This window comes from Gnatocerus cornutus, chromosome 7, assembly GCF_029298725.1.
Source record: "Gnatocerus cornutus isolate USDA-ARS CGAHR chromosome 7, icGnaCorn1.1, whole genome shotgun sequence".
Taxonomy (NCBI): domain Eukaryota; kingdom Metazoa; phylum Arthropoda; class Insecta; order Coleoptera; family Tenebrionidae; genus Gnatocerus; species Gnatocerus cornutus.
In genome coordinates this window covers 1,980,780-1,996,740 of record NC_142239.1, presented here as the reverse complement: position 1 = coordinate 1,996,740, position 15,961 = coordinate 1,980,780, and the positions used below count along the sequence as shown (strand labels likewise).

At 35.0% G+C, this 15,961-nt stretch overlaps 1 protein-coding gene across 1 annotated transcript; it reads right to left on the bottom strand.

Annotated features, from left to right (window-relative positions):
- Window positions 1-11,456: 11,456 nt before the first annotated feature.
- LOC148170644 (uncharacterized) lies at window positions 11,457-12,647 on the bottom strand. Its single transcript, XM_088042202.1, has 4 exons — window positions 12,547-12,647; window positions 12,470-12,475; window positions 11,886-12,233; window positions 11,457-11,833 (listed from the first exon to the last, which is right to left on the bottom strand). Exons 1-4 carry the CDS (start codon window positions 12,645-12,647, stop codon window positions 11,683-11,685), a joined length of 606 nt encoding a protein of 201 aa, XP_087898328.1. The 3' UTR covers window positions 11,457-11,682.
- Between the last annotated feature and the right edge of the window lie 3,314 nt (window positions 12,648-15,961).

Here is a 15,961-nt window from a genome sequence, read left to right as displayed (position 1 = left end):
GTTTTTAAGCTGGTTCAAGATTGCTGCATTCTCTGTTTGTCTTCTTTCTTCTTCCTCTAATTTTTCTTTTTGTCTTCTTTCTTCTTCTTCCAGTTTTTCTTTTTGTCTTCTTTCTTCTAAATTTGTCTCCAATTTTGCCATCATAGTGGTCATCAATTCTTGTAGCGCCTCCATTTCTGCGGCTTGCTGTCTGGTTTGAACAGGCATAAAAATTGTCCACAATCAGGTAACAATGTCACAGTCCGGTAATGTCACGAATTTTCCGATCAAAAATTCCAGAATTTTCCCGATCACAACACTGGACGGGATCCCACTTTCTGACACCAGTTGTCACGTTGGCCGAAAAATCAAAAGTCTCGCTTGTAACAATAACAATTTTATTGTGCACTATGAACACTCTCGTACTTCACAATTACAACACTTTTCAGGACTTCCAAATACTAGACTATCTACAATCCTATCGCTACTCCCCTATATACAGATATTCCCCTACTACTAGCCTAATGCTGGAGCGCTGCGAGAATATTCGGGAGTTCCGCCTATGACTCAGCGACCTTCTAGAAACGGCGATTCTCGAAACGCACGGAACATTCCAGCGCTGGCGCTCGAAGCTTCCAGAATCTTCTCGTAACAGTATGTTGCTTTGAATACAAATTTACGCAATAAAGCACAAACAAAATTTGAAAAAGATTTATTTAAATTACTCGTTAATAGCGTGTATGGTAAATGTATAGAAAATGTTGATAAACGTGTTGATATAAAATTGGCTTCACACTGGGGTAAGAGAGGGAAACAATTTGGAGCTGAAACTTGGATATCTAAAGCAAGTTTTAAAAATTGTACAATTTTTTGTGAAGAACTGGTTGCAATTCAAATGAATAGAGTGAAAATCGTGTATGATAAACCTGTTTATGTTGGATTTTGTATTTTAGAATTGGCCAAGTATGTCATGTATGGTTTTTATTATGACTTTTTACAACCCCAATATAGAAATAATCTAAATTTATTATACACCGACACCGATTCATTCATTTTAGAGATTTTCTGTGATGATGTTTACCAAGATATTCAAGCAAACAGTGAACGCTTTGATTTATCAAATTTCCCACGCAATAACCCTTATGGTATTACCCCAAATAAATCAAAACTAGGAAATTTTAATGTGGAATTTTGTGAACAGGCGGTGAAAGCGTTTTATGGAACGGGTGCAAAAGCTTATTGTGTTGAATTAGAAAATAAACTAATTAAAAGAGCTAAAGGTATTAGTAAACACATCACCGAAACTAAATTACAACTTTTGGATTATGTAAAAGTTGTTGAAACAAATGCTACAATTATTTGTTGTATGTCTGTTTTTAAATCTTATTTACACGAAATGTTTTCTGAATTACGAAACAAGGTCGCTCTTTCTGGTTTGGACGATAAAAGGTTTTTAATAAAAAAATCACCAAAAACACTCGCTTGGGGTCATTTCGATATAGATCGTCAAATTAGGTTTGACACCTTTCTAGAATTAGCATTAAAATCTGTATAAATTAATATGTTTACTTTGTATATAGTTAGTCGTAAGAATGGAGCTTGTAAAACAAAAGGAAAAATTAAAAGTTGTTAACCATGATTATGTGTGTGATATTCCTTCTTTTATACGACATAGTGCTCTAATTGGTGCCAATTCCAAAAGAGGATTAATTATTGGAAAATCCGGTTCAGGAAAGACTAATGCTTTAATTAGTCTTTTAACAGAAAATAATGGTCTACGCTATCGTAATATTTATTTATATAGTAAGACTATTAATCAACCCAAGTATCAGTTTTTAAAAAAGGTCTTTGAAGCAATTCCTGAAATTGGATACATCGAGTACGAGAATCATGAAGACATCATACCACCACAAGAAGCTGAACCTTATAGTGTTGTTATATTTGATGATGTTCTTACAAGTAATCAAAATATTATTCGCGACTACTTTGCATATGGTAGACATTATAACTTGGATCCATTCTATTTAGCTCAAACATATTCGGCAATTCCAAAACAGATTATTCGAGATAATGCGAATTTTCTAGTGATTTTCCCCCAAGATGAAACAAATTTAAAACATATATATAATGATCACGGGAATCAAACAGGTTTATCATTTATTCAGTTTAAAAAAATGGCGCAAAAGTGTTGGATCGAACCGTTTAGTTTTCTTGTGATTGATAAAGAAAGTGATGTGATGAAAGGTCGTTATAGACAAAAGTTTGATACATTTATTAATCCCTGAAAAGCATTTTCAACTCAGTGTAGTCGTTGCAATATGGATAAACATACCGCTCTCGCGTTAGACAAAGCAAGACGCAATGTTAAACAAAAGTTACGATCCCTTAATACTGATATAGTTATGTCTCAGTCTAAAATACAACGTCAATATCAACCAATTACTGACCCCATTCACAGTTTATTAACTGAACTCAAACGAGAAAAACCAATGGTTAAAACCGAATTACCGACATCTTTCACTACATCCACACCCGCCGTACCGATTAAACAACAACAACAAACGACCTCTAAAACTCCGGAATTTTTAAAAAGTGTTCCAGTGACCGAATTTAAACCTGACTCACCTGAATCCCCAAGTATCGATGAATTAAAAAGCCAAGTACTAACATTGCAAAATTCCAAGAAATTTCAAGAGTTTTTAGATCAGTGGAGTGGTCTAGCTAGAGACTATATTGAACAAATGATTACAGACACTGAAGATGCGTTTGATCATAAATATGGAGTACGCTTTGATCATGAATTGGCTAAATGTTATATTGGTGACTCTGAGATTGATTTTGATGATACTATGATTTACGTCAAAGGACTCAAATTTCCACAAACAGTTGGATTAATGGAATTATTGTTTAAAAAGATTCCACATGGATACACAATATTAGATCATAATCATTACATCTCTATTGTTCAAGCCACAAATGCTAATAGAAAGAATTACGATCCCACATCACAGATTAGTGGCAATGTTGGATACAAGTATAAAAATATTATTCAATCACGTCCCCGTAGTGGTAGCGTGTCAACGATATATCATGAAACACCGGTACGCAGAGGTAAAGGAATGCGTCTGGATGATTTGAAAAAAAATGTCGAATTTGTACCGTGGAAAAACCCTAACAAATTGGTAAATCGCTTACGACTCTTGATGGCATCGAAAAAAGCTGGAAATACCAATCACACGAATGAGATTAATGAAATTATCGATGAGTTACGCGAAGCAAAAATAATATATTAATGGATCAGTAATGGAAAATTGTTTAGTATACCAGCTACCATGACGATAGATAAATTCTACAATCACATTTCGGAACATCAGTTTGAACGATTGTTTGAGAAAAACTCTACAAAAGTTTTACAACCATCAGAAAAACTTTATTCAACAACCCACATACATTTATATGCAACCCGTGAAGACTCAGAAATTATTTATAAATTGTTTCCGCATAAATCACAACATTACATTTTTCCTTACGATAAAGCCACAGTGATAAATTATACTTGCAAACCATCTGGAGTTGAAGTCGTGCACAACACAAAAGCAAATTTGAAGAAAGGATCAATTTTAAACAAAGGAGATTTGATTTGGTTCAGACAAGTTTCGGCCACGCAGGACACTACGTTATTTTTCGAACTACTCATACGACTGGAACTTTTAAATGAAGAAACCCACTCCAAAACAGCGCAAAAAGGAGGTCAACAATACAAGTCTCAAGAGACAATTGGTTAATTTATTACACAAACCAGCCAGGGTCCATTATCCTCGTAGACATGTAATAATTAAAGGCTTAACAGATTTGGGTCAAGTTGATCTCATTGATATGCGTGATTATTCAAAAACCAATAAAGGATATAATTACATTTTAGTATACATAAATGTGTTTTCAAAATCTGTTGATTGTATCCCCCTAAAAACTAAAACTGGTCTTGAAGTAACCAAAGCGATGAGTACCATTTTGGATAGAATAAAATATCCCGTTTCAAAAATTCAATCTGATGATGGAAAAGAATTTTTAAATACACATTTTCAAGCTTTAATGGAAAAGCATGGAATACAACACTATCGTACATTCTCAAATTTAAAAGCCAGTATTGTAGAAAGAGTTAACCGCACATTAAAAAATAAATTATGGAAAGAATTCAGCTATAGAGGCAACTATAAATGGATAGATATTTTAGATTCAATAGTGGAAAAATACAATGCTACCAAACACAGAACGATTCAAATGGAGCCCCGAAAAGTTAATAAAAGAAATGCTAAAAACATCTTACATAATGTATACGATAAATTAAAAACTGTCGACCCTAAAACACCTCGCTTTCACCTGAATGATGTCGTTAGAATTAGCAAATATAGGTCGATTTTTCAAAAGGGTTACTTACCAAAATATTCAAATGAGGTCTTTACCGTTTATAAGGTAAACAACACCTACCCACGTACATATTTATTACGCGACATGTTTAATGAAAACATAGCCGGGAGTTTTTACGAGCAAGAATTACAATTAGTACCACCTTCATTACACGGTGTACACTTGGTTGAAAAAATACTTCGCAGGAAAGGTAAAAAGGCTTATGTGAAATGGTGGCAAATGGATGATAAGCACAACTCTTGGATTAATCTATCAAACATCCTTACTTAAATGTTTTTTTAATAAAATAAATACAGGGTGGCCCATCTAAGACTTTCGGGCTCAATATCTTTGTTATTTATGAACGGATTTTTCCAAAATTTAAAATATAATTTCTTGAATAGGTAAGGATGATGTGACATTACCAGCGTCATCCTTGTCTTAAAAATGTTAATTTTACTTGTCTTATTTTAAATTTTAATTAGTTAAAAGTTGTGTCATTTTATAAAACAGCAATAATTATACGCGTGCGCCAAAAATCAACCGTCTAGCAAGTCAAGTTGCCGAGAAAAAGACAAAAAAGGACCTCAACATTTTCAAAAGATACAAACTGATAGTCGGCTATGAAACAATTGACTTCTACAGCGAGTTTAGATTTTGGACATCCCTGACTTGTTGATGAATCCGTGACATTCATGACATTTGTGACATTCATTTGAGGTTATGTTTATTTTTGAGCATTATGATGAGGACTATTGATTTAATCATGCACATTCACGATTTTTTATCTCGATCTTTTAGTAACTAATCACAATGCATTGAACCGAGCATCGTTTTTCGACATTTGTGATATTTCTCGTTTGAGGTTATGTTTACTTTCAAGCATGATGATGAATATCATTCATTTAAACTTGCGCAGAACGATTTATCCCGATCTTTTGAAATTGAAAACTAATCACAATGCATCAGACAGCGTTTTAGTGCAAAAATTTCATAGGCACAAGGAAATGTGAGCGAAAAACTTGTTGAAAGTTGGTCGTCACCAGAAAAATGATTGCAGAATGGTTCGTTATGATGTGCAACTAGTATTCACGACTTCTTTAGGACTGTCACAGGTTTATTGGAAATGGAAATTCAGTGACACGTATGCAGTGAAGCGATTTGTCTCATTTATGATTGCATTTGCGTTAAAACAGTAATCTCATTTATGATGGAGACAGAATTAGACGATCACAAGATTTCGTCCTTTTTCAGGAAACTACTTTACTTTGATTTACTTTGATTAACAAATAATTTGTTACAAAGTATTTTATTGTAGAGTAAAAAGTTTTGACAGTGAATAAACTATACCAGTGACAATTATAGCAATGTAACACCATATTTTCTACAATAGTAATGACCGAATGTACAAAAATTTACAAATGTATCAGATATTTACACTGTTACAACATGTCTCTGTACTTTGAACAATTATAACAAGTGCAAATAATGCTGGAATATTGTAAGCGTTTGGTCACTACCATTTTGCTTGTTGGCGATGCGATGAGATATGGCTTTTCTTTTTACTTTCTTGTAACGAAATGGACACAAACAATTAGGGGCAGCATAAGTTTTTGAATATCTTCTGTGATGGTGAAGAATGAATTTGCGGTCCCTTGGTCCGAGCAAATCGCTTGTCGCTTTCAACTGGAACAATTGCTTCGATGGTACTAGTCACTTGCCTTTGCTGAACACTTACCATATCATGTTGCGGCGACTCTTCATCGAATTCATCAAGCAGGGTTTTGCACTTTTAGCAGCTTGGTTACTGTCCGTCAAACATATCCACCCATGTTAGAAGAATCCAAGTGGCATAGTCGTTCATGGTGGTCAACAACACCGTCCAAAACGTTCTGCAATCGTTCTTAATGCTTGCAACAGGGTGCGATAGGGTGTCAATGAAAGTCCCTTTCATATTTGCATCTTTTGGCGGTTCAATGAGAAAGAACAGGTTCTACATTTAAAGTAACAGTCCGTGTTGAAGTACTGCATCATTTTCAGTGTGTCCGTTCAGTGTGTTTCAGTCTTGTTCGTCTTTTTTTCACTCGTCCAAGTTATTAATGAATGTTTCAATGCCCTAAAGTTAATGTTCGTTTAAAGAATTGTCCCATAGAAAGAGTCGGCCGACGATACTTTGATAGAAATATCATGTTTGCAATTTTCATTGGAACGTAGGTATAGATGATGTTCGTTGTCATTTTGTTTCATTTCTTTCTTGCACTATTTCTTTGACTCGTTATTCTTTCTTAGTAAGAAATCGTCATGATACCGTGCAAGCACATTTTCCATATCATAATAGTGGTCCTAGATCGTTAGGTAGATCGCAGGGTTGTTGAAGGAACAAATACAACTCGCAACATCATGCAGCATATTCGGTTCGAAAGCACGAATCTGAAATATCAGATGTAAACAGTATTTTCCTACAATTTGCAATGACCGTAGAAAATGTAACACACTATCATGCGTTTTTGGTGATCCAAAAGCGCGTAGTTGTAGGCAAGTACATGTATCTGATTTCCATATTACTTATACGTCTTGGTATCATTAGTTGATTTCCTATTCAAAGTTTCATTTGCCAATTTTTCGAAACGAAATAATAATGATACTGTACGGTTAATTTGGACTTGAAGAAACTTTCTTAATAACACCTTTTAGCATGGCGGTCTTAAAAGTGTGCAGAATTGTGCCTACATTTGTCGATTCGACCTTGTTTCTACAAATCATAATTGAAACATACGAATTTATTAGTCGTATAGGCACTAAATACCATAAAACTCCGTTTTGACATGGGTAAACTTGTCTTTGTCGTTGGTCTTGTAGGTACTGGGCCACTCAACGATACAGCATTCTTCGTTACTTTTGCATACCAACTTTACCGACATTCATTTGAGAATCAAGTGATTCAAACACTCATGTAGGTACAAGCTAATGCGCACAAATGGCACATAGCTCAATTCTGCACCAGCATTTTTCGATAGCAGCACTACGTCCTAGATTTCATATGTATTATGAACCAATTTTGACTTTTTGACTACGGCAGTTCACATATTGGAGCTTCGAGCTTAATCTACTTTGGATTAATGACATTATTAAACAAAAGAAAAATGTTAAAACTATCTAGTACCATACATTTTATAGGCGCAGTAAAGAAGTTTGCTGAAAAAGGATGAAATCATCTAATTCTGTCTTCATCATAAGTGAAATAACTGGTTTAACGTAAATGCAATCATAAATGAGTCAAATCGCTTCACTGCATACTGAATTTCCATTTCCAATAAACCAGTGACATTTCTAAAGAAGTCGTGAATTCTAGTTGCACCTCATAGCGAACCATTCTGCAATCATTTTTCTGGTGATAACCAACTTTCAATAAGTTTTTTACTCACATTTCCTTGTGCCTACGCATTTTTTGCACCAAAACGTTGCCTGATGCATTGTGATTAGTTTCCAATTTCAAAAGATCGAGATAAATCGTTCTGCGCAAGTTTAAATCAATGATTTTCACCATCATGCTCAAAAGTAATCATAACCTCAAATGAAAAATATTACAAATGTCAAGAACATCACTGACGTCAGCGATTATTGACAGACCGAACGCAGGGATGTCCAAAATGGGGCGTGGGAAATTAATTTTTTCATAGTCGACTATGATTTTGCATCTTTTGGAAATGTTGAGGGTCTTTTTTCTCTTTTTCTCGGCAACTTGACTAGCTAGACGGTTGAGTTTTGGCACACTCGCATAAATATTGATGTTCTATAAAATGACATAAATCTTAACTAATTAAAATTTAAAATAAGACAAGTAAAATTAACATTTTTAAGACAAGGATGACGCTGGTAATGTCACATCATCCTTACCTATTCAAGAAATTATATTTAAAATTTTGGAAAAATCCGTTCATAAATGACAAAGATATTGAGCCCGAAAGTCTTAGGTGGGCCACCCTTATATATACAGGGTGGCCCATCTAAGACTTTCGGGCTCAATATCTTTGTCATTTATGAACGGATTTTAAAAAAATTTTAAATATAATTTCTTGAATAGGTAAGGATGATGTGACATTACCAGCGTCATCCTTGTCTTAAAAATGTTAATTTTACTTGTCTTATTTTAAATTTTAATTAGTTAAGATTTATGTCATTTTATAAAACATCAATAATTATCCGAGTGTGCCAAAACTTAACCGTCTAGCTAGTCAAGTTGCCGAGAAAAAGAGAAAAAAGACCCTCAACATTTCCAAAAGATGCAAAATCATAGTCGGCTATGAAAAAAATAATTTCCCACGCCCAATTTTGGACATCCCTGCGTTCGGTCTGTCAATAATCGCTGACGTCAGTGACGTTCTTGACATTTGTAATATTTCTCATTTGAGGTTATGTTTACTTTTGAGCATGATGATGAAAATCATTGATTTAAACTTGCGCAGAACGATTTATCTCGATCTTTTGAAATTGGAAACTAATCACAATGTATCAGACAACGTTTTGGTGCAAAAAATGCGTAGGCACAAGGAAATGTGAGTAAAAAAACTTGTTGAAAGTTGGTTATCACCAGAAAAATGATTGCAGATTGGTTTGCTATGAGGTGCAACTAGAATTCACGACTTCTTTAGAAATGTCACTGGTTTATTGGAAATGGAAATTCACTGACACGTATGCAGTGAAGCGATTTGACTCATTTATGATTGCATTTACGTTAAAACAGTTATTTCAATTATGATGGAGACAGAATTAGCTGATTTCATCCTTTTTCGGCAAACTTCTTTACCGCGCCTATAAAATGTATGGTACTAGATACTTTTAACATTTTTCTTTTGTTTAATAATGTCATTAATCCAAAGTAGATTAAGCTCGAAGCTCCAATATGTGAACTGCCGTAGTCAAAAAGTCAAAATTGGTTCACAATACGTATGAAATCTAGGACGTAGTGCTGCTATCGAAAAATGCTGGTGCAGTCGGTATAGTTGGTATGCAAAAGTAACGAAGAATGCTGTATCGTTGAGTGGCTTAGAACCTACAGGAGCAACGGCAAAGACAAGCTTACCCATGTCAAAACGGAGTTTTGTGGTATTTAGTGGCTATGCGACTAATAAATTCGTATGTTTCAATTATGATTTGTAGAAACAAAGTCGAATCGACAAATGTAGGCACAATTCTGCACACTTTCAAGACCGCCATGCTAAAAGGTGTTATCAAGAAAGTTTTTTCAAGTCCAAATTGGTCGTACAGTACCATTAATATTCCGTTTCGAAAGATTAGCAAATGAAACTTTGAATAGGAAACCAACTAATGATACCAAGACGTATAAGTAATATAGAAATCAGATACATGTACTTACCGACAACTAAGCGGTTTTGGATCACCAAAAACGCATAATAGTGAGTTACATTTTCTAAGGTCATTGCAAATTGTAGGAACACTGTTTACATCTGATATTTCAGATTCGTGTTTTCGAACTGAATATGGTGCATGATGTTGCGACTTGTATTTGTTGCTTCAACAAACCTTGCGAACTACCTAACGATCTAGGACCACTATACCCCCTCTATTATCATATAAAAAATGTGCTTGCACGGTATCAAGACAATTTCTCACTAAGAAAGAATAACGAGTCAAAGAAGTAGTGCAAGAAAAAAATGAAACAAAATGACAATGAACATCATTTATAACTGCGTTCTAATGAAAATTGCACACATGATATTTCTAACAAAGTATCGTCGGTCGACTCTTTCAATGGGATAATTCTTTAAACAACCAATTAATAACTTGGACGAGTGAAAAAAGACGAACAAGACTGAAAGCAACACACTGAAAATGATGCAGTACTTCAACACGGACTGTTACTTTCAATATTGAACCTGTTTTTTCTCAATGAACCGCCAAAAGATGAAAACATGTAAAGGACTCTTATTGACACCCTATCGTACCCTGCTGCAAGCATTAAGAACGATTGCAGAACGTTCTGGACGGTGTTGTTGACCACCATGAACGACTATGCCACTTGGATTCTTCTAACATGGGTGGATATGTTTGACGGACAGTAACCAAGCTGCTAAAAGTGCAAAACCCTGCTTGTTGATGAATTCGATGAAGAGTCGCCGCAACATTACATGGTAAGTGTTCAGCGAAGGAAAATGACTAGTATCATCGAAGCAATTGTTCCAGTTGAAAGCGACAAGCGATTTGCTCGGACCAAGGGGCTTCAAATTCATTCTTCGCCATCACAGAACATATCCAAAAACTTATGCTGCCCCTAATTGTTTGTGTCCATTTCGTTACAAGGAAGTTCAAGAAATGAGTTGCTAGTAAAAAAAAGCCAAATCTCATCGCATCGCCAACAAGCAAAATGGCAGTGACCAAACGCTTACAATATTCCAGCATTATTTGCACTTGTTATAAATGTCCAAAGTACAGAGACATGTTGTAACAGTGTAAATATCTGATACATTTGTAAATTTTTGTACATTCGTTCATTACTATTGTAGAAAATATGGTGTTACATTGCTATAATTGTCACTGGTATAGTTTATTCACTGTTAAAACTTTGTACCTTACAATAAAATACCTTGTAACAAATTATTTGTTAATCAAAGTAAAGTATTGTGATCATCTAATTCTGTCTCCATCATAAATGAGAGTACTGTTTTAACGCAAATGCAATCATAAATGAGTCAAATCGCTTCACTGCATACGTGTCACTGAATTTCCATTTCCAATAAACCTGTGACAGTGCTAAAGAAGTCGTGAATACTAGTTGCACCTCATAACGAACCATTCTGCAATCATTTTTCTGGACGACCAACTTTCAACAAGTTTTTCGCTCACATTTCCTTGTGCCTATGAAATTTTTGCACCAAAACGCTGTCTGATGCATTGTGATTAGTTTTCAATTTCAAAAGATCGGGATAAATCGTTCTGCGTTTTGACATGGGTAAGCTGGTCTTTGCCGTTGCTCTTGTAGGTTCTAAGCTACTCAACGATACAGCATTCTTCGTTACTTTTGCATACTAACTATACCGACTGCACCAGCATTTTTCGATAGCAGCACTACGTGTCCTAGATTTCATACGTATTGTGAACCAATTTTGACTTCTTGACTACGGCAGTTCACATATTGGAGCTTCGAGCTTAATCTACTTTGGATTAATGACATTATTAAACAAAAGAAAAATGTTAAAAGTATCTAGTACCATACATTTTATAGGCGCAGTAAAGAAGTTTGCCGAAAAAGGATGAAATCAGCTAATTCTGTCTCCATCATAATTGAAATAACTGTTTTAACGTAAATGCAATCATAAATGAGTCAAATCGCTTCACTGCATACGTGTCAGTGAATTTCCATTTCCAATAAACCAGTGACATTTCTAAAGAAGTCGTGAATTCTAGTTGCACCTCATAGCAAACCAATCTGCAATCATTTTTCTGGTGATAACCAACTTTCAACAAGTTTTTTTACTCACATTTCCTTGTGCCTACGCATTTTTTGCACCAAAACGTTGCCTGATGCATTGTGATTAGTTTCCAATTTCAAAATATCGAGATAAATCGTTCTGCGCAAGTTTAAATCAATGATTTTCATCATCATGCTCAAAAGTAAACATAACCTCAAATGAGAAATATTACAAATGTCAAGAACGTCACTGACGTCAGCGATTATTGACAGACCGAACGCAGGGATGTCCAAAATTGGGCGTGGGAAATTATTTTTTTCATAGCCGACTATGATTTTGCATCTTTTGGAAATGTTGAGGGTCTTTTTTCTCTTTTTCTCGGCAACTTGACTAGCTTGACGGTTGAGTTTTGGCACACTCGGATAATTATTGATGTTTTATAAAATGACATAAATCTTAACTAATTAAAATTTAAAATAAGACAAGTAAAATTAACATTTTTAAGACAAGGATGACGCTGGTAATGTCACATCACCCTTACCTATTCAAGAAATTATATTTTAAATTTTAGAAAAATCCGTTCATAAATGACAAAGATATTGAGCCCGAAAGTCTTAGATGGGCCACCCTGTACACCGAATTTTCCAACTCACATAATTCTTTTAAATAAAGTTTATATTCATCTATTTTTCATTAACAAATAGTTTTCACATCAATTTTACAGACAGACTGTTTTACCCCATCAGCAAAATTTATCAATATTTGAAATTGATTAAAAACTTGTTCAATGGGTTGATTTCTAGAATCATTAAATTCGGGCGAAGCCCTCATGAGCGAAGCGAAATTTGAACTGTTGTGCTTAACATACCCATCTACATAAGTTTCTATAGCATGCGTTTTACCTTATTTAGACAAGGCCAAATCATCAAAAAAACAAAGTGTTTCGAGGGGCCTTCTAGTATAAAATTCAAAACAGGGTAAAATCTTTGAAAAATGTTAATTTTAAGTGTTTTTAAAAGAAAAATTTGTTTGGACCAAACTGTATTCTTGTTTGAAAAAACGATGTATTTTCCTTGAAATGTTGACTTTTTTTGAAAAGGGGGATTTTGAAAAACCGAGCAAATTCTTTAAAAATTTAATTTTTTCACAAGTTACTTTGAAAACTGGGGTAAAAGCTTTAAAAATGTGTTGTGTTCTGAGGAGGCCTACTAGTACAAAATTCTAAACAGTATAAAATCTTTGAAAAATGTTCATTTTAAAATATACTTTAAAAAAACAAGACAAGACGGTGAATTCGGTTTGCTCATGAGGGCTTGTTAGAACTTGCATGGCCAAAACCGTATTCATGTGTGTTGAAATGCCCCCAACAGAAAAAACAGGGTTAAAAGTCGAATTTTAAGTGTTTTTAAATGGTAACTTTTCTTGGCCGAAACCGTATTCAAGTTTGATAAAACAGGATATATTTCTTAAAATTCGCTTCACTCATGAGGACTTTGTCCGAATTTTGACTTTTTAAAAAAAGGGTGAGTTCGAAAACTCGGGCAAATTCTTTAAAAAATGTTAATTTTAAAATATATCTTAAAAACGGGAGTCTTCACGATTTTCCTGCTTTTCTGTTAACCCTTGAAAATCGGGGTGTTTTCCTTAAAAAGTAGCTGTGTTCTCAAGGGGCCATCTTAGTAGTAATTTGATTTTGTTCCTCGTCAGAGTGTAAAAAAAGAGCGCAGTCTTCTCTCGGACTGCCATGATCTTCTTTTACTCCTTTCGACTCATTGTCAACCTTTTGGCCTCTGTCCAAATCTTAAACATAATCGTATTTGCTACAATGCCACAGGTTGCTTAGCGTGTTCCTCTTTCTTTTCTTACTTGTCGTCAGGGCTGTCCATATTTTGTTAACCAGTTCTGAGCTTCATATTCTTTTGGTGTTCTCAACAATCTATTTGCCCCTTTGTAATGTAATTTTCTACTGCTTCCATTTATATTTCTTCAATACTTTGGAACATTTCTCCATTCATCCAATTTAGTTAGGTACGTACACCTTGAATTTTTATTAACTAAGATATTTCTTTCACTTGAATCTTACTCTTTTCTTTGTTTGTCAAAATCCATGTTTTTCTTCCTCTCCGTATGTTTGGTGACTTTTTCAGTAGCGTACCAATATTTTTTAAAATTGCAAGACTATTCTGACTGAAGATCCATTGTCAGCTTTTTCACACCAACCGCATTGAGAAAATAGTAACAGTGCCGATGGCACGTGCACTAGCAACATTTTCGGATTAAAGTGGTCAGTGGGTGGAGATCCAAACATCCAAAATCAAAAAATGCAACTTTGCGAAGAGTTTAATTCTCACGCGGTATACAGATGTCCCAAAACAATCGCACTTCCTTTTAATAAGAAATTTTTTATGGAGATTTGAATTGATTGTCGTGTTGCACAATGTTCAGGCCTTTACAGTTTTTGAGTTATAAGCACTTTAAGTTGGCCAATCACAGCCCATAAATCGCTAAATAGCATTCTGTTGCTACGTTACTTGCGAAAATTTTTCCTTGAATTGCTCTAAGATGCGCTGTAATTGGTCAACTTTAAATGCTTGACTTGAATACTATAATGCTTGAACATTGTGCAATACGGCAATCAACTCAGATTTTGATGAAAATTTTCCCATTAAAGCGAAGTGTGAGCGTTCTGAAACTTTTTTTTCTTTTTCGAGGAGACCCTATAAGAGCCGCACGCTGAGATCTATTGACACAATGTGTGCGATCCTAGTTTACGGAGCGACCTATAAAAGCTTTGTTGTCTTTGCAAACGGCAGTATGTTCTTTATGGGTGCTTTCTGAATCTCAGATAGTTCCAAAATATGAAAACCCATGTGTTCCTTCCTCAGTTGAGTAAAGTTTGGACAGAGGCATAATATGTGCAATGGAGTTTCGTGTCCTCCATTCACGCTCTACACATGTCGTGAGTCTTGAGATCGATTGCCTGCATGTGTTTGTTAAGGGAACAATGTCCTGTAATCAGTTCCACTAATATTCTGAGATCTTTCCTACAGAGTTTCAATAGTTTTTCACTGCGTTTGAAGTCTGGTCCATCAATAAATAGCCCATAAATAAATAGCTCCCTGTGAAGTGATTCAATACCTTCTTTCAGGAGGTTTTTCTGAAGAGTTTGTTTTTTCTGAAGCCCTTTGCAGAGCCTCTTTTGGCTAATCGGTTAGCCCTTTCATTCCCTTCGACCCCCGTGTGTCCTGGTATCCAGCAAAGCACAATTTGTTTATTACGCCTTGCCAAATTTTGCAGTGCTGTATGACATTCACTGACGAGCGTTCTAGACACGCTGTATATAGGTTGACCAGGAACAAAGTATACCACTTTTTATGACAGTAAACCGTGTGTAATTCATGGGTTACTATGCCGAATTAGACAAAACATTTACTTTAAATTTTGTAAAGTGAGCTTTCATCGTATGATCATTATTGCTTATAATCTAGCCAGTCTTGCAAATGAATTTGTGAGTCTTGGATAGAATTGTACTGACAGCTGTCGAATGGTTGACAACTGCAATGCCAAAATTAGGCAAATAGCGATCCACGTAGATGTGTTCTTTTATTCTGTATCCAAAACCATCCAGGATTTCTTTCGATCTTTTATTTTCATGGATGAATCAATTACAAACAAAAATGATTACACGATATGTTTCATTTGATTGTTGCCATGGTTAATAAGTTTTCTTTGAAACTAGTTCTGAAAAACGTCTCAGTACCTTTTAATATGTTGTGGCAACCTCTAGGATAGGTGGTCTTGACCCAAACGCTGTCAAAAATGTCAGTTGTCTTTTCTTAGATTCCGATTGTACATGATTACCAATTATAACGTTTTCTTTTATAATATAGTTTGTTATCAGTGTCGCAGTTTAATTTAATCCTAACCACCAAAACTGGTGACCCCGATGTGATTAATTGTTTGGTGGAAAGGATAAAATCATAGACAATATCGGTACACGAAAGTGACGCGAGTGAAGAGTTCCGCCATTGTGAGAGTGCCGATATAATAGTGCTTGTCTGGTCTAGTAACCATCGAATCACATCATGCCCGATACACCACCACCAACAGGATCAAATCAACAAACGACGACAGTTGCAACTATC

Excerpts from the sequence above, each read along its gene's own strand:
- LOC148170644 (XM_088042202.1), bottom strand. The coding sequence starts at position 12,647 with ATGAGGGCTTCGCCCGAATTTAATGATTCTAGAAATCAACCCATTGAA. Across the intron at positions 11,834-11,885 it reads ATGCGTAGGCACAAGGAAAT|ATTGGTTTGCTATGAGGTGC; the intron begins GTGAGTAAAAAA and ends AAATGATTGCAG.